The following is a 26,159-nucleotide window of genomic DNA, read 5'->3' as shown; positions in this document are numbered from 1 at the left end:
TTGTGAGCTCACCTAAGGAGTGGACCTCTTTTGTTATGTACTCTGGTGTTTGGAATAGTTGAAGGCAGTATTAGCTAAAGTGATCTGCAAAAATGGTGTTTAATTCGCAATGTAGAATATTTTTCGCAGGTTTTTTTTGTTTGATTTCTTAGCTTTTAGTTTGAATACCTCAACTTTGTATTTATTGGAGAATAGAAACTGCTGTTTAGACTCACGAAGAACATTTATGTTTTGAAACTGTCATCTTTTGAAGTCTCTCACAGCTGCTTTCTCGTGAAAACTGATGGCCGCTTTTGGACCAAAAAAAAAAAAAAGAATGTGTGTCGAGTAGTGAGCACATTTTATCAGAAAACCATTGAGCACAAATGATGCTGTCTTTGTACACTGCCTTGAGCACGACTGGATTTTATGAAGTCACATTTAAGGTCCACTTAATCCCCCTAATGACTTTAATCAAGTCACATTCCTGGTCCACTCAATCCCCCTGTTGACTTTAATGGAGTCACATTCCAGGGCGACTCAATCTCCCGAATGTTATCTGGTAAAACAATGGCAAGCTTGAATCCCACCGCTGCCACCAATGTGAGAAGTTGGCCTGGCATATGCTGGTCACTAGTTATAGTGGCCACTTTGTACCAGTCCAATTCGACTCTTATGGTGATAGGTTTAAAAGACAACCTTTAAAGAAAGCTATCCTAGTGGTAGCTGTGGAGAGCAGCCTTCAGGCTAAGTCTTGAAGGAGTGTTAAGCTTATTGTTTTACCATAGATAACCTCTTGAATGACCAAATGAAAGAGTATTCCACACAGGTATATATATAAAATATATGTATTTATTCTAGACAGAATCCCAGAGTCTCTTTATGAGGCTACGGCAAAGTTACAATTCAAACGAGCATTGATAGATACAATAAATAGCACTGTTAACATTGGGCCCCAGGGGGGGACCAAACCATATACTAAAAAAGTGGTATAAGAACCACGATAACTCTACAGACAATGCCTAGGGCATTTAGGAACGCTGGCCCCTTTAGAATCCACCCCAGGTTATGAGGAAGGGGACCCACGGGAGGCGCGTGCAGTGGAAATAGCTGCTATCGGGATCTCTATTATATCCTATGGAGAATGTCACGGTTTGATTTAAACAGATTAAAGACACTTCTAGCAGGAGTTCAAAGTTAAAAACTTAGAGTTAAGCTTTTGAGGAGCCCACTACCACGAGAGTACCGAGGTACCACTGTTACCTGCTCCACGGAAGCCGGGTGCATAGGTCGTTTTCGATGTCGGGTTGCGGGCTGATTTTCAATGGGAAAATGTACAAAACTGCTGTTAGCCAAAAGCGTCGATGATGTCGTGAAGATTGAAGTTGTAGAGTTTGTAGAGAAGAACCTGAAAGCAGAGGGGACAGAGTCTGGGTCACGGCAAAGTGACCAGGGAGCTCAAAGCAAAGAGCCCTTCAATGTCGTGTGCTTCAAGTGGAAAGAAGGGTAGCTTGGATCTGCAGCCACGGGCTCCGGGAGGCTTCAAGGAAGGCCATCTTCTGGAGGGCAACTGTTCCACGTCGGATGAGGGTCGCTGCGGTGTTAGTGTCCGGGTTGGATCCACTAAGCCTTGGCAACCACAACCCACGCAAGATGAACAAATCAGCTACTGGTGCAGACCCACGAGGTCTGTGAGAGGTCTCCTTTGGAGTGACTGTAGAGCAGGCCTGGAGCAACTAGGGGAACTCTTAAATGTCGAGATTGACCTCCGCTAGGGCCCGCAAGTTGAGAGACAAGGGACCGTGAGAGGCGGCAATTTGGAGTGCGTAAAAGGGAGCCCACGGGCCTCCGGAGGAGGCTAGGGCGCTGGTCTTTAACACAATTGCTGTAGAGTGGTTGGCTCGATAACGGGCCAAAGCACAACTTCCCCACTGCTCAGGGTTGTGTGCTATGCAAGAGGTGTCCGGTGTCCTGGGGTATTGGAGATCTCGCCACCCACGCGGTCCACGGTGCTCAAACTTGTTGAGCAAACTCACTGGTCTCTGGGATGCTCAGGAAACCCACCTCAAGGGCGCTGGAAGTCGATGAAGTCCACAGGAGCAGCGAAGTTCCAACCGGGTCACTTGCAGTGTTTCAGGTGCCTGCCAAGCAGGGGGGTAACTCCTTTACCACAAGGGAGATTTCTTCAGTCAGCTGGGCAGCAGCTCGTCGAAGGTCAAGTCTGTGAAGTCCAAGATTAATCTGAGGCTCTGGGGCCACGTTATTCACCTTTATCCCCAAGATTAGGGGAGTGTCCAGAGTAGTGTCCACCAATGAGTGGTGAGGCGGGAAAGGGTGGCTACATCCTCTCCCCTTTGTGTGTTTCCCGCCTGGGCGAGGGGCAGGATGCCCCTGAACCGGTTCCAAGCGGTGTATGCAGAATGTAGGCGCTGTAGCTGCCTACGGGCAACTCTGAAAGGCATCCTAAGGTGCACCCACCCAGTTCCAATCCACATATCCTGTCTGGGGAGGTGCTGGCACCTCCCTGCCACAGGAGCCCTATTGTCCAGCTGCTGAGGCTGGGATTTTCCCCAGCAACAGGCAGCCAGAGTTGTGTGGGTGGCTGGTAGCATCCATTTTGTGATACGTGTGCACTTTTAAATTGGTGTCTAAATTCTGCCGCTTTTCCCATATCGCCCCTCTAGCAGGGGGGAATCATGCCCTCATGCCCATGGCTGGACTGGGGGTATGATTCCTACATGTTTGACACCAAACACGATATGGTTCTGTGTAGCGATTCTCAAGTTATCACGCTATAGCGATATACTTATAATGCGGTTAAGAGTATATGGTATGGCTACACTACAAACAACCCAGCAATGATTTTACGAAGGTTGCAGAGGGGCCCTACTCAGGTAGGGGTCCCCCCTCACACATACCTCAGCACCCTGCCTTGTAGGATTACCAAGGCCTGCCATAGGGGTGACCTATGAGAGTATGTGTGTTGTAATGGGGTGGGATATAGGGTACCTATATCCCTGTAAGGGGTGCTAGCACCACCTTACCCAGACTACAGTAGTGGTCTGGTGGTGTCATTTTGTATGGCTGTCCCAGGGTGGCACAATAAGTGCTGCATCCCTGGTAGGCCTACTGAGGGACCCATGCCCTGGGTACCATCTACAAGGGACTGCCAGGGTATCCTCAGTATCCAATTGGTTTGTACCTAAGTTACTCACATCAGTTTTAAGGAGAAAGCAGATAGACTGGGGTCCTGGATAGCAGGATCCCAGCCAGACTAGTCAAAAACCACTCAAATACCAGGCAAAAAGTTGGGGGCAACCATTAGTCAGATTCCACCTTCCTACAGAGTCACATTCCAGGTCCACTCAATCCCCCTATTGACTTTAATGGAGTCACATTCCTGGTCCACTCAATCCCCCAAATGACTTTAATGGAGTCACATTCCAGGGCGACTCAATCTCCCGAATGACTTTAATGGAGTCACATTCCTGGTCCACTCAATCCCCCGAATGACTTTAATGGAGTCACATTCCAGGTCCACTCAATCCCCCGAATGACTTTAATGGAGTCACATTCCTGGTCCACTCAATCCCCCGAATGACTTTAATGGAGTCACATTCCTGGTCCACTCAATCCCCCGAATGACTTTAATGGAGTCACATTCCTGGTCCACTCAATCCCCCGAATGACTTTAATGGAGTCACATTCCAGGTCAGTTTAATCTACCTATTGACTTCAATGGAGTCACATTCCAGGTCCACTCAATTGCCCTGTTGACTTTAAGGAGGCAAACTCCCCTCAATAGGCAATTGGCATTCCTGATCCGAGAACACCTAAAGAACATTTATCAATCTATGAACACTGATTACTGGTATTCACCTGAGGTGGTTATGTATGGACTCAATGTGAACAACTAGAATAAAGTTGAAGGCAGCATATACCATTTAACGGGACATTGTTTTTGCAATGCATAAATATTATAAAACAGTTTTTCTGAGCACAGGACTTATTCAACATTTACGTAATAACCACCATACAGCACGAGCCTTTAAACAACTTGCATACGAAATAAGTCCCAGAACTTACTTGGAAAATAATACAAAATAAATTTTAAAAGACACTGTGCTTCAAAGTGGCACTTGTAGGCTGACATTTATATACAATGAATTTACATTCAAATACAGTTCCTATGTACTATTTCACATTACACACACACACAGACATGCTACCTCAGTAGGAATATTTTTACACTGCATTTTAAAACATTTAAGAATTTAAAAGCTGCTCTTTATCTTTTAAAACCAATTTACAATTGTTCTCTCAAAAATCTTGTTAGTTGCCATACATTAGTTAGTGTACTCACATTTTACTTTTCCTTAAAATGTTTCCTTAATGTTTCAAAACTGGCATTTCAGCTACAACTGCTTATGAAATTGTCTGTCTGCACAGCGCCCTGTTACCTGCCTGTGGGCTCTTTGAACCCAGTGAAAACATTAATGTCTGCTGTACTCACCCCAGGGACCACAGATGTGGCTTAGAGGTGGACTGTATAAAATTCATTTTTTCTGAGAAATGACAGATAAAGTCCCATTTTGAGCGTGATCCCCAAGGCAGCCAATTAGGGTGAGGACATCCGACATCGAGGGAGAGATCCCTAGGAAGGTGTAGCTGTAGAACGTATATATGTATGTGCTACATATCCCTGTGTCTCAGGGTTGGTATCTGACAAAATGTCAGAAGCCACAAACTGGCAATCCTGCTTCGGATGTTTGCCATTTTCCTCACCCTCTCCGTTCCCTGCAAAATACAGGACCGAGCGATTTAAAAAGCATCTGAAAACCCTCCTGTTCTAGTCTTCTTATCTGTGGCTGTGTTGATCCTTGTCTGGCTCGCGCCGGGACACTCACTGGAGTATCTGTGCGCGCTACAAGTGTATATAACATAACATTTCCGCTCGAACTTTGCCTGCTACTCCCCAGGCAGAAGGCTCAGATCCTCAGATGCCATGCTACTAGCTGCTAGTAGCATGGCATCTGAGGATCTGAGCCTTCTGCCTGGGGAGTAGCAGGCAAAGTTCGAGCGGAAAATAGCTCTTCCAAGAGCAAAGCGTGCCACCTGGAGTGGCTGTTCCGAGCAGCCCCCCTATGGAACGGCCTACCGACTGCTATAAGGAAATGTTCTGATTTCCTGGCCTTTCGGAAATTGATAAAGACTCGGCTATTCACATGTTAGTGACATCAGCAGATCAGTCTCTGCTCTCAGTTTTTTTTTCTGAACCACAAGACGACAGCAGCGCCAAGACGCCTCCAGGCATTCGAGCGCTATACAAAATCAAATAAAAAAAAAAGTTTATCACCCGAGGACACCCTAAACCCACTGGACTGCGTTGATTATGGAGGATCTGTTTCTGCCATGAATTTCTTTAGAGCACCCATTCTTCTCGGCTCCCTCCACTCTGCATGTGACCCCAGAAATTGATCCTCATAGGTCTGTGTAGGGATATCAGACGCTAAGGGATCTGCGCTGGTCTTCTAGCTTGCAGTCGGATATTTGTATGGATACTTTTCAAACCTTGCCTCTTTTTCTTAAGGGCCAATTCAAGAACTGTGCATGTTTCCTCTCAAAGACAGGTCGGGCCTCACTCGGCTCTCGCATCTGCCTTGTGGCACACCCCACTCCATTGTCCATCTTTTGCCTTGGTCCTCACCCTTTTCCGCTTTGTACCTGGGCCCTCGTTTCCTTCTACCTCGTATCTTGCTCCCATCCATCTTCTATCCCATGGCCAACCTTACTCCATTGGTTCTCTTCCTTATTAATAATGGGTCTCACTCCTTTCTCTCAACTGCAGTTTGCCTTGCCTCCCCTCCTCACCACTTCTTTTTTTTAAAAAAATGTAAATGTTCACCAGGAGAGTCACTAGTAATAATTAAAAAAAGAGTGAATAATGTAACGCTCTTTCTTTGAAGCCCAGATGACCAGTCTCATTCCCGGTCTTCTAAGTGATCAAGCACAAGTTATCCTGCTGGCTGGGGAGATATTCAATGTGGACTCAAACTTCTCCCAATGATGCAACAATGTCAACCTACCTACCCGACCGGCCATAGTCTCATGATCACATCAAACCCTTCAATACACGGTCTGCTGCTGTGCAAACCAGGCATCCAAGACCGTGGCCTGGCGGACTTCGTGACCCAGATGCATGAGCCATGATGGCGGGTCCATCTGCTTCCGCGGCCTCCGGTGCTCTGCCACGCACTGTACACAGCCAGAATGGCAGTATCAAGAATGGATAATGGTGCTCTATTATTTTTACCAAAATAAGTGAGAAACAAAAGGAAGTGCAGACAAACAATCTTCTTAGATTTACAGGTGAATAACTAGTGCAGTGTAGTCCAGGAGGCCTCATGGCAGTGCTGCATGCCACCATCCATCTCACACCCAGTCCCAAAACTACTACTCATGAGGCCTTCAACCTGGAACATCTAGTTATTGAACGCTGCTCTCCATAAAGCAGCTCTAGAGGTGACGCAGGTCTGTCCTACTTATTACATGATAAAATAAAAGCAAGGAGGCGGACGCTGGCTTGCAAGGCAAAGTTTACTTCTTATGGAGTGTTGATACCAACGAGTCGAGTGGTGTTGGTTTACACAATGAGAGTGCAGCTCTAGCCTCCAGAAGGTGCGCATTGTGTTCTAAGTCACGTCAAGGAGCTTCACACTACGATAACATCACTGCAGCAAAACTCCAGAACATCGGTGTGTCACAACAAAGACACCATCACAATGATGCAAATACTCCTAGCTACAGAGAGGGTGGTGACTAGGGCTAGTGATGGAGTACCTGCTTCCAGGATGTTGAGGTGTCTGTGGTTGTAGGTCAATGTACTGGCAGATGACATAGTAACATGTAAGAGCACCACTACTAACGAGCGGTATGGGCATCAGCAACAGTATGGTTCAATCTATGGTGCACAATGTGTGTTCAATCACCTCTCTGTGCTTGGCTTATAAGGCCAGTGAAAAAAAATACAATGTCAAACTTTCCGCGGTCCTCAGAATGTCCAGCACCAACAGCGCTCACCTTTTTCAGCCTGCGCTCCTTCTCTTTTTTGTTCTGCTCTTTTTTAGCTTGTTTTTCTGCTTCCTCCTGATCCTTCTTCAGTTTCTTTATAGCTTTCTTCTTCTGCTCGATCAGTTCGTCAACACAAAACCCACACTGAGGATAAGAAAGAGAGATCAAATCAAGACATAGTTTGAGCTCTCTATAATCTCTCAACCTGTCCTACTGTGGGCCACATCGCCAAAAGGTGAAGCCCAAGGTCCTCATTCTGAATTGGATGGAGTCGGGCACAGCCACATATTGGCCAAGTTCCCACCTCGGCAAACTCTTGGTTTCCCACCTCACTGAAACTGGGAGAACCACATGGTTTCTAATGGCAGTTCCTCAGCTGGTTCTGCTATTAGAAGCTCTTGACTCGTCAAGTCTTCCAACAGAGGGCCACCAGGACACAGTGATGCTCATCCCGCCCTACTGAGACTGGGACGATCGTCAGAGGTTTCCTCCTACCTGGGTCAGCTATGACAAGCATTGTGGGTCAAGGGAGGTAGACTACTTGTGTTTCACTGCACAGAAGTATCAGTACTATTTTGTGACTCAGTTTGTGAAAAAACAAAAATGCAGAGCAGGCCAGAAAAATCAGGTGTACTTAAGTCTTCAGCCATATCACACTGGCAGTCACCATTAAGGATTTGATTTCTACCAGGGAAGTGGGGATCTCCAAGTATGGTGGATGGTCTACTACGGGTTGGGGGAGGTGTGGTCTACAACAAAGACAGAGGACCAGCGGCAGGATCCACATTGACATTGTGGTGCAGGCAGGCTGCCCAACGTACTTTAAATGAGACCACAATTCTCCTGACAATTTTTGTAAGGGTACGTCTTACATTTGTGTAGTGGCGTTGATGTATGCGCAGTTAATTCCCTGCACTGTCACTGAAAGATAAACACTACTCAATGGAGATCAAGGGGAATTGTACTTACAAGCAGTACAGTGTCCTGGTCAAAACCATGTTAAAAACAACGGGTAAACCACAGTCATCCATGTTTTTTCATGGAAAAACCATGAATAACCAAAGTTTGTCAACAAATAAAGCGGAGATGAAGTTCATCTGGGCTGCTCCTGCTCTCTACCAGACACACAGATGGTAAATTGTTCAATACTTTACCCCAGGTGTCGCTTTACTGTTTCTGCCATGCATCTGCTTAGGCTCTGTAAACACTGACATTCTAGTGCCCCATACTGGCCAAGAAAGGGTCTACCAGAAAGCTACAGCTGGATCAGGCCCTTTGAGAGTTATTTAGCTGTTTACACTTGAATTGCATACAACACAATTCATAACATTACTTGTAAACCCTAGTGAGTGGAGAGCACGTACAGAGCTGTTAGCAGAATGGAGGTGCATGACTGGGTGAGCTGGCAAGGTCCAGGGTAGAAGACTAACATGTGAGGCTGATGCAAGTGTTTAAAATAGGAGTATTTAATTTTTTCCAAAAAGACATTCCGCTGAGTGTGCTGAGTATGTGGGATGAATGGGAAGTGCAGAAACTGGCATCAGTGCCAGAGGCGAGTATCCTCTCTTCCTTCATTCTGGGTATCACGAAGAGATTATCTTGGTAGGAGCATGGCTTGCGGTGGGGTGGTAATATATTTTTCCTGCATTAAGGAGGGCGGGCCTTCCATACATTTTATAGGTTAGGCATTTGGTTTTTAATGAGTTTCTGAAGTGGATTGTGAACCAGTGTAAGCTTTTGCATCGTAGGGTGGTGGACAATATTTTTTGAATAATGTAAATAAGGCTGGCTGCAGCATTTTTTCTACAAGCGGAAGGCAGGCACCGACCTTGGTGGAGTAATTTAATTTAATTTAATTTAGGAGAACTTTATTTGAAGAAATTTTATCTTGACCACTGATCCTACGTGTTGTTCAGGCCAGCTTACTATATTCATAATTTTTTTTGCTGGAAACCTTTTTCTACAAAGATTCTAGGCGTGTGGCAGAAAAAGTGCCAATTTTTATTCATTTTGTCCTGGATTCTGTGGTGTTGTGTTCCTTTTCTTCACGCGTGTTAAACAAGGTGCCAGTGGCATTCTGGAAGGGTGGTTCTATGATGATTGTAAATGTTAATTGAAACTAGGCCAGAGAGAGGAAAGTGCCTGTACATTGCTGGGGCTCTGAATAAAAAAGAATATTTCATCACTTCACCAATGTGTGAAATTTTAGAAATTAGAAACTAGTGTATATCGACAAACACAGTCGCTAACATAAACAAGGATTGGCAAAGCTAATAGGTCTCACCTATGTGAGAGCTATGGAATTTAGAAACGTGTTTTAGCCATGTTGTACACCAGTGTGACTGCTGTTTAGCAAGGGTAAATGTTAGTGGCGTGGGGTGGGGCAGATTGAAGTGAGGTACATTGGGGTAGTGTGAAGTGGGGTAGGCTGGTTTAGAGTTGCGCGGAGTGGGGTAGATTGGGGTAGCAAGGAGTGGGGTATATTGGTTTACAGTAGAGTGGGGTAGATAGGGCCAGGGTGGAGTGGGGTTGATTGGTTTAGAGTAAGTCTGGGCGGTGAACTCCGCTCCGCTTGTGGAGTTTGCAGAGTTTTCCACACTCCCCATTACGCAGAGCTCGCTGAGTTCCGAAAAACTCCACTTCGCGTAGCTATTTTCCTCACTTGCGTTCGTCAACGTCAAGTTGGCGAGCACAAGCGGGGAAAATACACCTCCTGGCAAGATTTTTCGTCGTTCGGGAACATCAACATCAAGTTGGGGGGCACGAGCGTGGAAAATCAACCTCCTGGTGAGATTTCTCAACGCGGACGGTCAGATTTCTCATTGGAAGTGGTTGTGTATGCTTGCGACCGCTCGCGTTGAGCAAACGTCCATACGCGTTGAGAAAGCTGCCGCTCTTGTAAAAGGAAGCAGCGTCCGCTTGCGCTGTGCATGGTGCCGTTTCCGATGATTGCATAGTGCGGACAAGCACCTGGCACTGAAAATCACCTCGAACGGCATTTATCTAATGCACTCTGCTGCTCGCGGAGCCCCGCGTAGTGCTGCAGAGTTTTTTTTACACTTTGCGGAGCTCCGCTTAGTGGACCTCCGTGACCTTCGCCCAGGCTTAGTTTAGAGTGGAGTGACGTAGACTGGAGTGAGGCAGATTGTAGTGGTGCAGAGTGGAGTAGTTCAAGTTGTCCTGGCCATTACTTGCTGCCCATTCCAACCATTACTCAAGGCACTGCCGCCCACGATTGTGGCTACCATATGTGTGCTGTCCAGCTGTGACTTCCCCCAACCCCTATCTCCTGCTCAGCCTATTCTGTCCAAATGTGGGCACCCTAGAAGCTAGGATAGTATGCTCCAATTGAGTGGCATGCTACAGTCGGATTTGAGAATCTACTTCAGGATTCAAGTATCCTGGGATATGAGGATCTATTGCAGGTTTCATGGAGCCCAGCGTCTATAAACCCCACTCCCAGGGCATGTCCAGTTTACTGGCTTTCCTCCGTGTTAAGAAGAAGCCGCTGCTTGAGCTCTGCCCTTCAACTGTGCTCCTGGGTCTGCAGGCAAGACAGTCTTCAAGCTGGACGCTGAGCTCACCTGCGCAGAGGTTTTCTGCTTGTCGCAAATCTTGGAACTTCCTCTGCAGCGTTGTTTGAAGAATCTCCTTAGGTTCTTACAACGCTTCGACCTCTTCCAGTGCTGTCCTCAGAGACCTCAGGTTAGCAATTAGCTATGAAAAGTTAGATTTGTTTGTCTTGTGAAACTACTGTTGGATTGTTAAACTGCCCCTATGTCTTGGAGCGCGGCTGCCTCTCCTGCCAAGCTGTGGTGCAACAACCCCCTATTGGGCCTTGCAGGGTTACTGACAAATCCTGCATGAACCCTTGTTTCTTTTCAGTGCCTCAAGGTGTGGAGCTTTAACAGCTGTGTATGGGACCTCTGAACAAAACCTCACTACAATTCTCTTGGCTCTTGCAAGGTAAAGGAAAAGCGCTATTGATATATTGAGTGCTCAGTATAATGCATCTGTTGCTAGGGTGATTATTGGATATTTTTTCAGTTTCTGTAGAATTGTATCATGGAATGAGAAATCTGCATAAAAGAGAAAAAATGCATGCAACTGAAATTGATGTACTAGCAGAGAGTAACAGTAGTCTTGGGTTCTGTTTGGCACAAAAGAGCCATCACTGGTGAGAGACCGCTGAACACCCAAGAGAGCTGCCATTTAATGAGACGAGCTGTGTGGCTACAACCAGACAAGGTCTCTTCTGCACCTTCTCTCATATTCCTATTTCCAGTCCCCCCTCTAAGTCACCAGTTTTGAACAGAGTCTGGGGTGCTTTTGGTACTTTCAGTAGGAAAGGAAGCTGGTTGGTTCCTTGCTGTCCTTGCAGCAATATTCAGAGCCACAGGTTAAAGGTAACTGGACTCTGGTAAGAGCCTATGCATTCACTGTACCTCTCAAGCAGTTGGACACGGTACCCCTGCAACTTCACGGTCCTGCACCCTCGCCTCATGTCTTCTCAAGGAAGAGCCTAGGGAGACATGAACAAACTGTGCGGTGGCCTCACGCATCTTCACACTTGACAAGGAAGTGCCTGGGCAAATGATCATCACCGTGTGCACCTTGTGCCACACTGGAGCATTGTCCAGCGATGATTACGATTCTTGCTTATGCGCACAGCATTGAACTTAATAGACAGTATTGTGAAACCAGTGCTCCCGTGTCGACAAAGAGTTAAATACATTTTTCAACAGAAGCGTCAACCTATGTTGGAAACCACTATCCTCCACATGATGGTATGTCGGAATTACACATGTGTTTAGAACGCATGCCTTTACAACGCCATCATTAGTATGAATGCATCGTAACAACATTTCTTTTACAAGCAAGTCTTTACAATGACTTGCCCTAGGGGGGTGCTGTAGTTTGGATTAGATTAATTTACTAATCCAACTCCAGTCTGTGCATCAGTAGGGAAGGTGTTGTTTTTAAATCAAACACCTCTGCACCAATGCGCCCCCTTAAGGAAGTCGTTTTAATGACTTGCATGCCCAAAGAATGTGTGTTAATAACACGTTTGTTTAATTACTGGCGCTGTATAGACACAGCATGATTCTGGCGTTGTGCTGAAGGCTGTTTCCCCCTCCACATATTCTGTGTTTGCAGCTTATAAACGCGGCTATGGTTCAACCTTTCCGAGTGTTCCTTTCATCTATATGTGTTCTTTGTACGCAGTGGTAAGAGTGGAAGGAGAACGTTTTAGCAACTGTGGAAGATGCCACTTTTACCAATGGAAAAAGGGAAATGTGATTCCATTCTCTATTTCCTTAGCAATTATGAGTGTATAATGAAATACAAAAAGCTGTACTAGGAGCTTGGGATAGTAATGTATTTGAAACACATTGTTTGTCCTGGATGCCTACTTTCACCAACTGTTTGTGTAGCTAATAATAGGTACAGATTTTACCACAGAAAATAGTGGAAAATAAACTTTGTAGATGACTGTGCTGCAGCATTCCAGTAATTGGCTACTGGCTATTAACTGATGATTTGGTAAGCATTACGAGGAACTGACCAGCCAAGGGCCTGCTTTCGGGGACCAGGGGTCATCAAATATATTTAAAGTAAGTGTCCCTGAAACTTTCCGTGCACAAACTAGACAAAAAAGAGCACTTTTTTGGGAAAGTTGCATGAAGATTGGTGATGCTGTGCCAAAGTTATTAACAACACAAAAAAAAAACAGGCTTAACTATAACTAGCCAGTGGCATCTGCGACTGGGTAAAATATATATATGTGTGTGTATATAGATATTATACATTATTATACACACACAAAAACAAATAATGGTGATGCTAACGTTAGGGTATGGAGTGGGTTGTGGTAAACGGTGGGAAGGGTAATTTTAGGGTTCAGAGGTGGGCAGGGGTAAAGGAAGGTTAGGAATTCATTTTTTTTTTTTAAATAGGGTGTTTCGTGGGTTTATCCCATAAAAAAGATAAAAATAAATAAATTAAATATTTAGTTTAGGGTTTTGGTAGTGGTAAAGGGAGGTATAGGTGAGTTTAGGGTATACGGGTAAGTAGTAGTAAAGGTAGGTAAGGGTCATTCTAGGGATTAGGGGTGGATAGGTAGTAATGTACATTATTATGCTTACCATGTGGGATAAAGGCATGCGTTGTATTGTCATACAACCTTTTTGGGGAAGAAGAAGGATAAAAAACAACAATGCACTTTAGTATCACATATTTTGGTAAGGGGTATTGTAAACCTCTTAGGCTTGTATAGCCATGGCCTATATGGAAATACATTGTTCATCAAAATTTTCTTTTCAATAAAAATGATATGTTTAAAAAAAGGAAAATTATTTGAAATATGCCCATAGTAAAATACATGTATGGTAGCAGGTTTAGCTTTATATATGCAAGGGTCCCCTTGGGGGGAGGAGAGCGGGCATACAAATGAGGCCCCACACCTTATTCTAAGGAAATCCTTTCTTATACATTGGAGTGCTGTTTCGAACACACAACAGGCTTCTTCAGGTCTATGGTCGAAGCAGGCACGCATGAACTCCTCCTGGCGGTTGCAGGTCACGCCGCTTTTAATTGGGGTGAGGGGTAGGTGCTGGTTTGAGAGGCTTGTCAAAGGGACATTAAACAACATTACTAACCTTATTCTCTTACCTTAGCCTTCAATGCCTCGGCGTAGAGGTCCGCATTAGCGTAGTGGAGGGTGGCTGAGGAACGGAAGATCTTCACGCCGGGAATTTCTTTAGCCTAAAGAAATAGAAGAAGTAGAAATTGGGTAAGGAGTGAATAAAAATGCAATAGGGTCTTAAAGGTTGAGATATTGCTATGTCAGATTTCCATTAGGGGTGGATTGAACTCATGCTATATGGTAGCGTGATTATGTGAAACAACATCACAATTATGAGAGATCACACAGAATTACACAAGTGTTCTTCTATTTTCTTGGAGCGGAATGCATCCTTGCATCTAAAATGAACTAGAGGATGTATTTTGTGCAAATAAATTGCAATAAATACAACAGAATAGAAACAGCAGCAGCCGCATGCACCCTATTCCCATGTTCATGGGTTGGCATGTTTTCCCCAAATTACGAGAAATTGACCAAACTGGTGCATTCGCGTACTTTTGCAGTAATTTCATGTCACAAGAGTTATGTAAAATTACTCCGATTACGCCAGCAAAATTAAAACTTTGCTCACACCTAATTTCCAGACTGAAACATACCATGCTGTCACTCAGAATGCTGGCTCATGATGAGCACGCGCATTCCTGGACACCAAGCTGCATAGTTTAAAGTCTACTTGAGCAGACTGTACTGATTATTGGGGCAAAGACCCCAAGAAGGATTCTCAGGTTTGGGTTAACAAGTTCTTGGATTACTCTCCTGTTATCAGTTGTATGTGTAGTTCAGAAGCAATATAGCAACAACAGTTCACCTAAAACATTTGTGCCCAGGTACAGTGTTTGACAGACAGAGTAGTCGCAGTACCCTTGCCATAAATGCTTTCTGCTCCCGCTTCATTCTGAGATGGGCAGTCCGTCATTTTTCTGACAGTTGTACCTCTGCTGTCACAAACATAGTCTGACGGCCCGATGGAGTAGCGGCTGTCGGAGTGACTACAGTCTGATATCCTGGCTGTCACAAACAAAAAAATAAATGTCTCCCTCCCCCCCTGCTGGGTGTTTTCCCCGAGGGTCTAGGGGTTCATCTTTTTCCTGTTTTTGAGGCACTAACTCTGACTTTTGAAGTTTGTTTCTGAAAAGCAACCAAGCTTGGTGCATGACCAACAAAAAAGGGTTGCACATCAAACTGCTGGGCCGGCAGTGATCTCTGAAAATGGTAGGCGTCCGCAGATAAAGGTGGCAGACGTAAGGTTCTCCGCCACCGTGACGGACAGAGTACAGACTGCCATACACTAAATCAAGCCCTTTATCACAGGCTGCAGGGCTACCAGAGGTGTAGATGGTTAACAAAAGGCCACGCAACTGTCCCCTCCCATTGCACTTACAGGACCTCCTAAAAAGAAGTTTCATCCATGTTTTTAAGCAAAAATTTAGGGGCCCATTAGGATGGCGGGCAGACTTCAATCCGCCCTCCATCCTCACGGTGCTGGGGCCGCCCACCATACGTGCGGCGGTCCCGCTCCGCTGATTAGGATGCGACCGCCACCCTGGCGGTCGCAGTCTGTATATTTGACATAGCGGCGGGTGCTGCACCCGCCGCAATGTTAAATTGACATGTTGTGCATTCCCATGCACAACGTGGCAGGCACCGCGCGGTGCCTGCCACCTTGTGCATGGGAATGCAGGGGGGTACCATGGGTACCCTCAAGTGCATGCCACCCCACCGTGGGCCCGCAACCGGCCCTCAAAGGACATCCCGCCAGCTTTTCCATGGCTGCATCGCCGCCATGGAAAGGCCTTTTCAACCAGGCATCATAATATGGAAGGCGCCACCATATTATGCCCCAGCTCCGCCCGGCCGGCAATCGTAACGATTGCCAACCGGCGGACACACTTTGTCCGCTGCGATAACGCCTGCCATAATAATATAGCGGGGGGGGTAAATCAAGTTGGGATGGCAGGCGGATCGCCACCGCCAGCCCGGCGGTGGCAATCCGCCCGCCATTATAATCACCCCCTTAATCTCTGCAACTCAAACCGCTACAAGAGACCAGTCACAATTAATTTAATAGTAAGCACTATAAAAAAAAGAATGCACAAAATGAATCATTAAGTTTCATTTAAATAAAATGTTAAACATCCTATGCATACTTTAATGTGTAGCTAAAACTCTACTCTGCCCACATCACTCACAGACATTTTGCATCCTCCTCACACCAGAATCTGTGGCCTGCACCACTCCACTCTTACCTGTTTATTGCCAAAGCCAAAACTGATCTCTTCTTATCATCCCCCACTTCTTCTTAAATCTTTATGCTGATGTCCATTTTAAAGAAACCTATTTGTGAGTATTGACCAGGATTACAACTGGATTTAATAACAGATTAGCTTTTTACTCATTTTTAAGCCTCATCAGTTCTAAATTATATTTCCGTGCAGGAGAAGTGGCTGCTAACGTATTGAGAATTTGCTTAGTTATTCTGACTACTAATAATGTTTGCTTTGTTTAAATAATTGTTTATGCCACATCCCAGCACGACCTTGGCAAGCACAGCAATACCTACCCCGCAACAGTCAAAATGTGCCTTCTCCTTTTATCTGCACCGATCAATGCAAAGGAAAGACGCTGAAATTAAAGAACTAGTTGTGGAAAGAATGGAAGCTTAGTAAGAAGTTAAGTCAGACTGCTCCTCTATCAAAGGGAAATAACTACATTCTTAATTGATACACACATCCTTTATCTGGATGCAAACTTGGTGAATCCACCTGCCACTTATGAGTTGTTGTCATGGTGCACCAAGAGGATTGAATTTGCAAGGTATGTAAATCTACCACCCTGGACAGCTAAAGATGCTCAAATGAGTACCAAATACGGGCAGTAATTATAGAGAACTTTACAAAGGAAAAATGTATGTATTCTTTGCATAGTATTTCCTAAAAGCCTGCAACATTTACAAATAAATCCACAACAATGGGAATGACATTTTAACATCAAGCTCGAATGAAAGAAAAAATTTGTTTCAATAGAAGGCTCTCAACTTGTGTTTATCAACCGTGATAGAGAATAGTGCCACCTTCAGGTTCAAAAAGTATTGATGAAAGGGACAAAAAAAAAAGAAGATTTTTTAAAATACTTGGACAAAAAGAATTTTCTTATAAAAAAACAATATGAGACATAAAAGATGAGCAAAAAGAAGAAGAAATATCCCACCAACCCAGCTTTTTTTCTACATAATGAATTCATGAATAGCATTATTGACACTACAGCTGGTAAATATTGACTAGTATTGAGTACTACCTGCCGTAGGTCAGGTGGGTGGCTAAAACTAGAATTAGTGACGGATCCATGGTACTTTAATCTTATTAAACAAGAACAAGTCAAATTCATGCACAGTTTTTTAACTTGTCTACCATGTGTCAGACTGGCCAGGCTGCCAAAACAGAATTTCAGGCAAACGTGTTGAGACTGGGGTATCCAGGATCTAATCTTCCAAGTGACTCCTCAACTCCTTGGGGTAGCCAGCATCGAGCACTGCAGGTGACTTCTGCCCATAGTGAATCCGGTTCTATTTTTACAGGTGACTCTGGCCTCACAGGTGACTTTTTTGACCCTGGGGTAGTCAGGATCTAGTCTTACAACCGATAGGAGAACAGGCAGCATGATCCAACAGCACCTCGAGACCCTTAAGGGTGAAGCAGACGCGCTCTATAAATTCTGATTGAATGATTACAGGTGGCATTTTGGACCCAAGGTAGTTCTCATCTAGTCTTACAGTCAACTTAGGATCCTGGACAAATAAGGATCTAGTTTTACAGGTGACTATTTTGATTCTGTGGTATTAAGGATCTAAACTTACAGGTGTCACTCGTCCATGGAAGAATCAGGAACCATTCCTAAAGGTGACTTATTGGTTCTAGGGAAGTCAGAATCCATTATTACAGGTGACAGTATTGACTCCATTTGATTTAAGGTAAAGAGGATCTAGACTCACAGGTTACTCTTTGGATCCAGTAGTAGTCAGGATCTAGTCTTACAGGTGATATTTTGGCCCTGGGGTAGTTCCCATTTAGTCTTACACGTGACTAGGGATCCTGGACGAATAAGGATCTAATCTTACAGGTGACTATTTTCACGCTGGAGTAGTCAGGATCTAGACTTACAGGTGTCAGTTGTCCATGACAGGATCCGGATCTATTCCCAAAAGTGACTCATTGGTTCTGGGTAAGTCAGGATCCATTCTTATAGGTGACTCCATTGGCTTCAAGGTAATCAGGATCTAGTCCTACAGGTGACTCATTTGATAGTAGTCAGTATTTAGCCTTACAGGTGACTTTGGATCCAGTGGCAGTCAGGATCTAGTCTTTCCATTGACTCTTTTGACCTTCGCGTATCCAAGATCGAGTCATCCAGGCAACTCTGTGGCTCCTGGAGTAGTCAGTGTCTAGTTTTACAGGTGACTCTCGTAACTCTGGAGTATGCGGTATCCACAATATTGACATACAGGTGATTTTCCAGGTCCCGGTGTAGTCCCACAGTTTAGGATCTAGTTTTACAGGTGACGTTTCTCACACAGGGGTACTCTGTGTCTCCCCCCCTCTCCCCCCCCCCACTTTCAGGGGATTCTTTTGGCCACTGGGTAGTCACGAACTATCCTTAAAGGAGACCCGACAGACCTTGTGGTAACCAGGATTCATGTCAAAACAGTGTCCCGGCGCGAGCCCTAGAACGGAAAGGCAGTGAAAAGGACTCAGCAAAAGGGGAGAAACAGTCAGTTAAAGAGGAAAGTTTTGAGTCTCTTTCTAAATTGGTTGGGATCCTGCAGGCTGCATAGGTCAAATGGGAGTGCGTTCCTAGCCTCCGCAGCCGTATAGACCAGGGAACTGCCACCTGTCCTTTTAAGGCGGAATACTGGGGTGCTTGCCCTCAGCTGATTGGAAGAGAGCAGTTGCCTGCTAGGGGCATAAAACTGGAGGAGCTTCCTAAGATAGAATGGACCGAGATCATAAAGAGCAGCATGAGCCGTAAAGAACACGCGAGGACCTAGTCTTACTCGTGACTAGAGATCCAGGTGTAGTAAGGGCCCAGTGTAGTTTTCAGAATCACACTTCCAGCGGTGCTTTCACCCTCTACACCTGAGCGAGGGTGGCTTCTCTGGGATGGGGGCCACCCGTGCTGAAACTACCAGTCTCAATGAATCTCAAGCACCTCTGCCTGCTGCACTACACCCATCTAAGCGTTCCCAACAGTGACCTTTTCTCACAACAATCCGTGAGCATTACTTTGACACCGACTGCTGGGCTAAGACTCTGTATGTGATGATAGTAATAGGTTGCTCCAGTAAACAACATCCAAACACCTCTTCCTAGTTACCAGGACCATGCCACGATCACCACCAAACCTCAAGATGGCCTTCCCACAGTAGGGCCACAGCAGTCGGTGACCACTCTCCACTTTACATATGAATATTGAGAAGTTTGAATGATTGACCACTCGGATGTGCACTTTCACCTGGGGGTATTCAGCTATGTCTCTGTAGATTGCAGTTTCAGGAATCTGACCCAAGATCGAATAGTGAGGCCTGTGGAAAAAAGAAAAAAACATCAAATAGAGATCTCCCATCTTCAGACTAGACAAAAATGAAGTTACTCCTTTTATTCAGAGAAATCAGTAGTGCGATTTTTCCCAAGTGCCTTTGAGTGTGTATGCTGCTCTTCAGCTTCAAGTCTTTCAATGGGGCCCCTCATCCAATCACTTCCAGGTTCACTGAAAAACGGCAGACTGCAGCTTAATTAAGGTGTGAATTACCCACAACCTCATAATCATGGGCAACAATGCTGGAATTGGAAAAAATGTACTATGGGAACCCATAAATTGGGGGGTCAAGGTGTGGCAGAGGAAAGGGCTTGAAAAGTAGAGTTTGACAGTCAATGTATAATTTTTTTAAAAACTGCTGTACACTCCCCACAGACTACACCACATGTACCATAACGCTACTCCTCGATGTTGGAGGGGGTGCGGCACCTTCTGGGAGGAGGTCTCCAAAATCCTGCAGAGGTGATGCTGCTGGCCCGCAACTATAAAAGCAATGACCAATCACGAACGGCACATGAGCTTCCAGGGCTTGGGAGCCGAAAAACTGATGATAGCCCATCACTGGCAGGAGGGCACTCGACCAGTGGTACCATAGTTTGGGACTCTATTGGCCACGGAACGTTTGATATGAATGGCACCCTTCTCACGCTTGATATCAAATGGAAACCACTCTATGAGCGACTCAGTAGGGCCCGTCCAATTCAACTCTCCCTCCAGGCTGGAGAGGACTGAGCCTCTTTCACCAGGGTTGTAGTGAGGATTCACACCCTAGTTTGTTATGCACAAACCCTTGGTGGGGAGGTGGTACTGGGATGCCTGAGGGTTAGTGGAATAGGCAAGAATCACATTCTGGAGGGGGAGGGAAAGTGTAAAGGGTACCTACACTCTGCAAGTTGGCAATGTCTGGGGGGAATTGAAGGGGATTATGGGAACAGAACCTTTGTATTCTTATTGCACTGTAACCACAACTTGCCCGATGCCTATGGTGGACCCCATCCTCGGATAAAGGAGGATGTGTTTGTTGACCGTTTGTCATTCTACAATGTCCACAAAAAAGATTTGAACAAAAAAAAATCAGCAGCAAAGAAATTGGCTACAAGGACATATTTGACAGTAAACCTGTTCTAGATTATATAATTGGTCGCAAAGAGGCTGCATTTCAAAATATCTCACAGGGTTACGGCGCCTGCTGCAGAGATTGTTGTGTGTCCAGCAATTTTGGGGGAATTATAGTAGCAGGAAGACTCACCTTTACATCTCTTCATGTGTTTATGGACGAATGGAAGAATTTCTTGACCCATCTGGATGGACTTTGTTTTGATTGAACTGTCTTTTTAGACTTAATATGGATAACAATATTTTGCCCCATGATTATTTTGATAGCGCTCCCTATTGCAATTTTTCTTTTACAGTACACAAAGAATACTCCAAACATTTCACCCGCATACGAGTACAAAGGTATGTTCTACACAGGCAGCTTTGCACTGACTGGGGTAGACACTAAAATAAAATATTCTGCAGCTTGCGATGCATTGCAGGCAATTTTTGAGATGGTGGCTTCAAAGCACTTCAAACCACACCAAAGTTCTAGGTCATGCTCTATTACTTGCTCTTCAGTAGGTCCTACCCTTGGTTTCAGACTCCACATTTTGTGTACAGGATTTCAATGTGGATTTGCCATATTGGCACCAAAATAGATTCAGAGATTCAAAAGATAAATTGGCAAAGTGAACAAATCTGAAGAAAGGCAGCAGTTCTACAGGACAAGCTTCACTCAGCCCAGCACACTTCAGCCCATAAGAGAGAAGGAATTTAAAAGCTGGGCTGGGGTGGGTGGAGTCTCCTGTGCTGTGAAGAAGAGGGCAGGGCAGACGGCTAAACAAGAAACAAAACGTCTTGCCAGGGTGCATGATACTTTAAAACAAATGTAAATGTGTGCAACTGGGTAATCCGCAAATGTAAATGCTGCTTGTAAGCCATTTTTGGCTTTAATTGATGTAGTCACTTGATGCTTCAGGATGATAAAGATGTATTCTTTTTGAGAGATATAGTAAGGGTGTTACCAGCTGAGCTGTGGAGTGTGTGCTTTAAATGGTTGCACTAGACACAGTCCGACTGCGTATCAATACAATCTATATTTTGAAAGGACTATCTTCAACATAAATGTTTATGTGCATTTTGTGGTAGCCTGTCTTCTACTCCGTGTGATGCAAGTACAAATAATGACTTGCATATTCGCAGTGCTTTCTGTACAGGGCGAGACCTTGTAGCACTAAAAATACACATCACTCTTCACCTCTGCACCAACCAGGATTCAATTCTGTGGTTCTATGGTTCTTCACCCACAGATATCTGCAGTGATCACACTAACCAACAAAGTATTCATAGCGTAACTTAGTCCATTTTCCACGGATTAGTTTAACTTCCATGATTTTTTTTAATTTAAGGTGTCTATTACTTTATATGCAGTTACAGGTGAAAAAACGAAATACTTAAATAATATTTTGCTCTTTTTAGACAGGCCTTTGGCCCCGCCCCCACGCTCACAGCCCCATCGCACTTAGGACCACGGTTCCCATTCTTTCTTTAATGCATCTGGACTACTGCTCTTACGGCAGAGGCACAAAGCACTCTGATCTGGGTGGAAAACGAAATGTTGGCACTTTGCAAGAAACCCCCATCACTGAACAACTGCTGAGTTCTGCACCTCAGCATGTGTGAGTGTGACCGAGCCAGGGTCAGATGGGTGGTCTGTTAGCAAGACATTTGGGTACCTGGGATCTCCGATGCTTTTTCATCTCAGTTCTCCGCTCAGTCGCCTGAGGAACAGTTCTGCAAACACCAGATGCTTGTTGATCTGGTTAACTGGAAGAGATTATTCTCATAATCAGCAGGAAAACAAGGGAACTGGATGGGTTTGGATGGGTCTACCATGCCCCCATCCTAAATTCCTCCCTACCTCACACTCAACAAGCATTGGCAATGCTGCATAGGTCTGGCTCTAATGGGATAACACAAGCAACTGCAACCACGCACAAATGCGAATTTTGCAGTCACCCTTAATAGCCATAACTATTGGCTTTGCCAATGCTTCCTACTTATTCAGGGTTATTTTTATGAACGTGTTCATAACTTTTTCCCATGTTGCACCGCCCGTTGGTTCAGCAGAACTGACTGACAGGCTACTGGACCAATGGTACCTTTACAGTCCTGTCTTGAACTTGCAAACTATTTGTGGAACGATTTCTATAGATTGCAGTCTCCTTCCTCTGTGTCATAGATCAAGGACAGCATTTGTAAAAATAAATACATAAAAAGAGCTCCAAAGCAAAGACAGTGTTGAACACAGCCAATGGTGACCAGACACAGAACTGCTGCATAATTATATTTTTAGTAACTAGGCAACAAGGTAAAGATACTGCCTGTGTACTTTCAATGGTGGTTCCCGCCATGTTCTGATGATACCAGTAACGCTACCTTAGAAGACCTTTTAGAAAACTAATGGCGTAACTCTACTCGGATTTATGATGAAGCATGCACACACTTGCACAGTAAACCTCATTCAAGGGTTGCCCTCTGCAGGTTTTGAAGGTTCACTGGTAGTTGTGACCTACAGGTGGAATCTTACATGTCCATTACTGCGGTTTTTCAAAATCCATGCACATTCACTTCCGTGGGTGATTGTACTTACAACTGTGTTTTGAAGATGACCGTGAGCAGTGCAAACACCACGGAGACAACCAGCCCCACGTCCATGTTCAGCATGATGGTGGCCACAAACGTCACCGCCCAGACCAGCTGCAAGAGATAGGAGAAGACAGCCCTGAAAAGCGGTGGTCATGATTAACAGTCATACTGCGTTAAAGTGACGCGTTATGGTGAAGACAGTCTATTTGTAATGGTCCTGTGTTAGAGTGCGGTGCTTGAGACTTGCATTTAAATATCGTGCTGAGTTACGGTGGTGTTCTATGGTAAGGTGTTGTGTAGATTATGATATGCCATCAGTTGTCAATGCACAGACCTCCCTCCGACAGGGTGTCTGTGTGCCACAAGGACAAACTGAAGGGGTTTTGCGGCTACTGATGCAGGAGGGGTGGAGGATTGAGCTGCCTGTTGTCCCTGCTGTCCTGAGTGATTGCTTTTAGCTGGTGGAGGGGTATGGAATTGGCTAAACGAAAAACCCCAACCATAGCCAAGGAGAGGATGAAAGTGTTGGCGTAATTGTCTGGTGGGGGCAGAAAGACCCAAGGAATGTTCTGTGGACTTCTTCTCCTACAATAGTTTCAGGGCCAAATGCGTTTTTTCACCAAAAAGGCAAGAGCCACCAAACGTGTTCATCGGTGATGCTTGGACATCCCGGAGAAGCTTGTAGACCTCATCCAGGCATGGTGCCGAAGTGCCACACTGGTGCCCATTGCTCAGCCTAAGCAGTTGGTCATGACCAAACCAGAATGTTTGCCTACTTTTGCGGCATCACAGCCATCCTGAGAAGCTTCAGTTAATCAATCAAAGGTTTGTTAAGCGCAGCTACTCACCCGGGAGGGTCTGAAGGCACTGGGGGAAGAGGAGGGCATGCAGCTCCTAGGCGCTCATGGGGGATCCTCAGAGGCCAAGTGGGTCAGAGGTCTTCCCCGGATGCTCATGGTGATTCATCAAAGAGCCAGGTCTTGAGGTCCTTCAGGAACTTGGGGAGAGTTGGTGTCTGGTGTAGGTGGAGAGGGAGGGTGTTCTAGGCCCTTACCGTGAGGAGGGAGATGGAACAACCTCCTGCTCTGGTCTTCTTGATGCGTGGTACTGTAGCGATGGAAAGCTGGGCTGAGCAGAGGCATCTTTGGGGTGCATGGAATGAGAGGCAGTGGTTCATGTAGGCGGGGCAGGTAGTGTGGACGGCTTTGTGGGTGTGACGCTTGTAGGTGATTCTCTTCTCGACAGGGAGCCAGTGTAGTGCCCGCAGGTGTTGGGTGATGTGGCAAGGCGCGGGAGGTTAAGGACTAGTCTGGGGGGAGCGTTTCGGATGTTCTGGAGTTTGTGGGTGGGGTTCTTGTTGATCCCAGCATAGAATTCATTGCTGTAGTCCAGTCTGCTGCTAATGAGGGCATGGCTGACTGTTTTCCTGTGTTCGAGGGGGATCCTGTTGAAAGTTTTACGTAGGAGACAGAGGGTGTGAAAACAGGAAGAGGTGACGGCATTGATCTGGCCATACATTTTGAGTCCAGAACGATTCCGAGGTTGCGTGTGTGGTGCGCGGGTGGGGGTGGATTTCCAAGGGCTGGGGGCCACCAGGTTTCGTTTCAGGCATCGGGATGTGGGCCTATGATGAGTACTTCGGTTTTGTCTGTGTTCAGTTGTAGGCAGCTAGTCTTCATCCACCTGGCGACTGCTTCCATTCCTTCTTGAAAGTTGTGTTTCGAGATTCTGGGTTCGTTGAATACTGAGAGGATGAGTTGCATGTCGTCTGCGTATGATACGATGTTGAGTCTGTGTGATCCGATGATGGAAGCAAGAGGGGCCATGTAGACGTTAAACAGAGTAGGGCTGATGGAGGATCCTTGGGGGACTCCGCAGGTGGTTGACGTGGGCTTCAAGATGAAGGGAGTTTGAGGGCTTTGTTCCAGATTCCCGCACTGGGGAGTCTGCGGGCTAGGGTGCCGTGTGAGAATGTGTCGAAGGCCGTGTAGAGGTCCAGGAGGATGAGGGCCACCGTCTCTCCTTTGTCGAGGAGGGAACAGATGTCGTCTGTCGCAGTGCTGAGTGCGGTCTCTGTGCTTTTGTTCTTCCTGAAGCCTGATTGGGAGGAGCCGAGGATGTTGTTCTCGTCGATGAAGGTGGTGAGTTGTCTGTAGACAGCTTTTTTCAATTACTTTCGCCGGATAGGGAAGTAGGGAGATCGGTCTGTAGTTTTTGAGGCCGCTGGGTGTCTTCGATGCAGAGGGTGGTCCAGCGTTGGCTGTGTGGTGCAGGAAGCGGTGGGTGTGGGTTCCTCGTGGAGGTTGTAGTTGTCCAAGTTGTCATAGATGGTCTGGATTTTGTGGTGGAATAAGGCACTGAGTTGGTCGCAAAGGTCCTGGGAAGGTGGGATGTTGGTGGACTCGCTGTTGGGTTGAGCAAACTCTTTGATGATGCCAAAGTGTTACAGTCATCCAGAACGGTTGGTGAAACTTGCTCCACCGTGTCCTAAACGGCATCGGACTAAGGACCTAGATGAGAACTGGCATTAGCAGACACAGAGCAAAGCTCATAGAGGAAAAAATCTGTTTGCCAAACTTGCTTTTTCAAATTAATCTTTTTAATTGGAATTTATATTTTAAAAACTGTCTTACATAACAGCATATAAATACTGCCCATAGGCCAGCTTTACTTTTGCTGCATGCACACTGATGAGCCACATACAGTTCTAAATAGCTCCAGTTCTGTACTTTAAGCAGGGCCATTTTTCAAGTTACGTTAAGTGGAAGGTGTAATATGATTTGTGAATCATGTTGCAGAGGCATTCAATCCAGGGCATGCAGTGCAAGACCGGATGGTGTGTATAAACTCACAAACCTCAATGTGACACCTGAGGCATGTCAGGTCAGAGCTCCTGGTCATGCACCATAAAGGTAGAGTGGTGAAATACATTTGTTATAGGTTGTTATAGGTTGTTGAATTGAATTATAAGATACCTGGTGGAGATGGCGACCTCCTTTGGAAGCATGAGCACAAATCTCCAGTCTTATCCATCCTATATTTACCTCCCACTCGGTTTTAAGCTTATGGAATTTGTCCAGTGTGTTAATTATGGAGCGATACAGTGTAGGTATTTGCTGATTAGGGCAACCTAGACAGTTAGCTTAGCCTCCACCGGGTTGAAATCTGGTATATACAGGGATGATGC

The 26,159-nt window shown here is 45.6% G+C and overlaps 1 protein-coding gene across 1 annotated transcript in view; it reads right to left on the bottom strand.

Moving 5' to 3' along the window:
* Positions 1 to 26,159, bottom strand: part of LOC146797362 (solute carrier family 26 member 6-like) — a 230,667-nt gene that overhangs the window by 75,708 nt on the left and 128,800 nt on the right. The window contains exons 12-15 of the mRNA XM_085627593.1: positions 22,977 to 23,083; positions 19,202 to 19,271; positions 13,723 to 13,815; positions 7,060 to 7,194 (exon numbers count right to left, since the gene is read on the bottom strand). Of these exons, the coding sequence (XP_085483719.1) occupies positions 7,060 to 7,194; positions 13,723 to 13,815; positions 19,202 to 19,271; positions 22,977 to 23,083 (405 nt within the window). The remainder of the gene's footprint in view (positions 1 to 7,059; positions 7,195 to 13,722; positions 13,816 to 19,201; positions 19,272 to 22,976; positions 23,084 to 26,159) is intronic.

The sequence above is a fragment of the Triturus cristatus genome, chromosome 9 (assembly GCF_964204655.1).
Source record: "Triturus cristatus chromosome 9, aTriCri1.1, whole genome shotgun sequence".
NCBI classification, from domain to species: domain Eukaryota; kingdom Metazoa; phylum Chordata; class Amphibia; order Caudata; family Salamandridae; genus Triturus; species Triturus cristatus.
The sequence above is the reverse complement of the archived record's forward strand: the minus strand, read 5'-3'. Positions and strand labels throughout refer to the sequence as shown.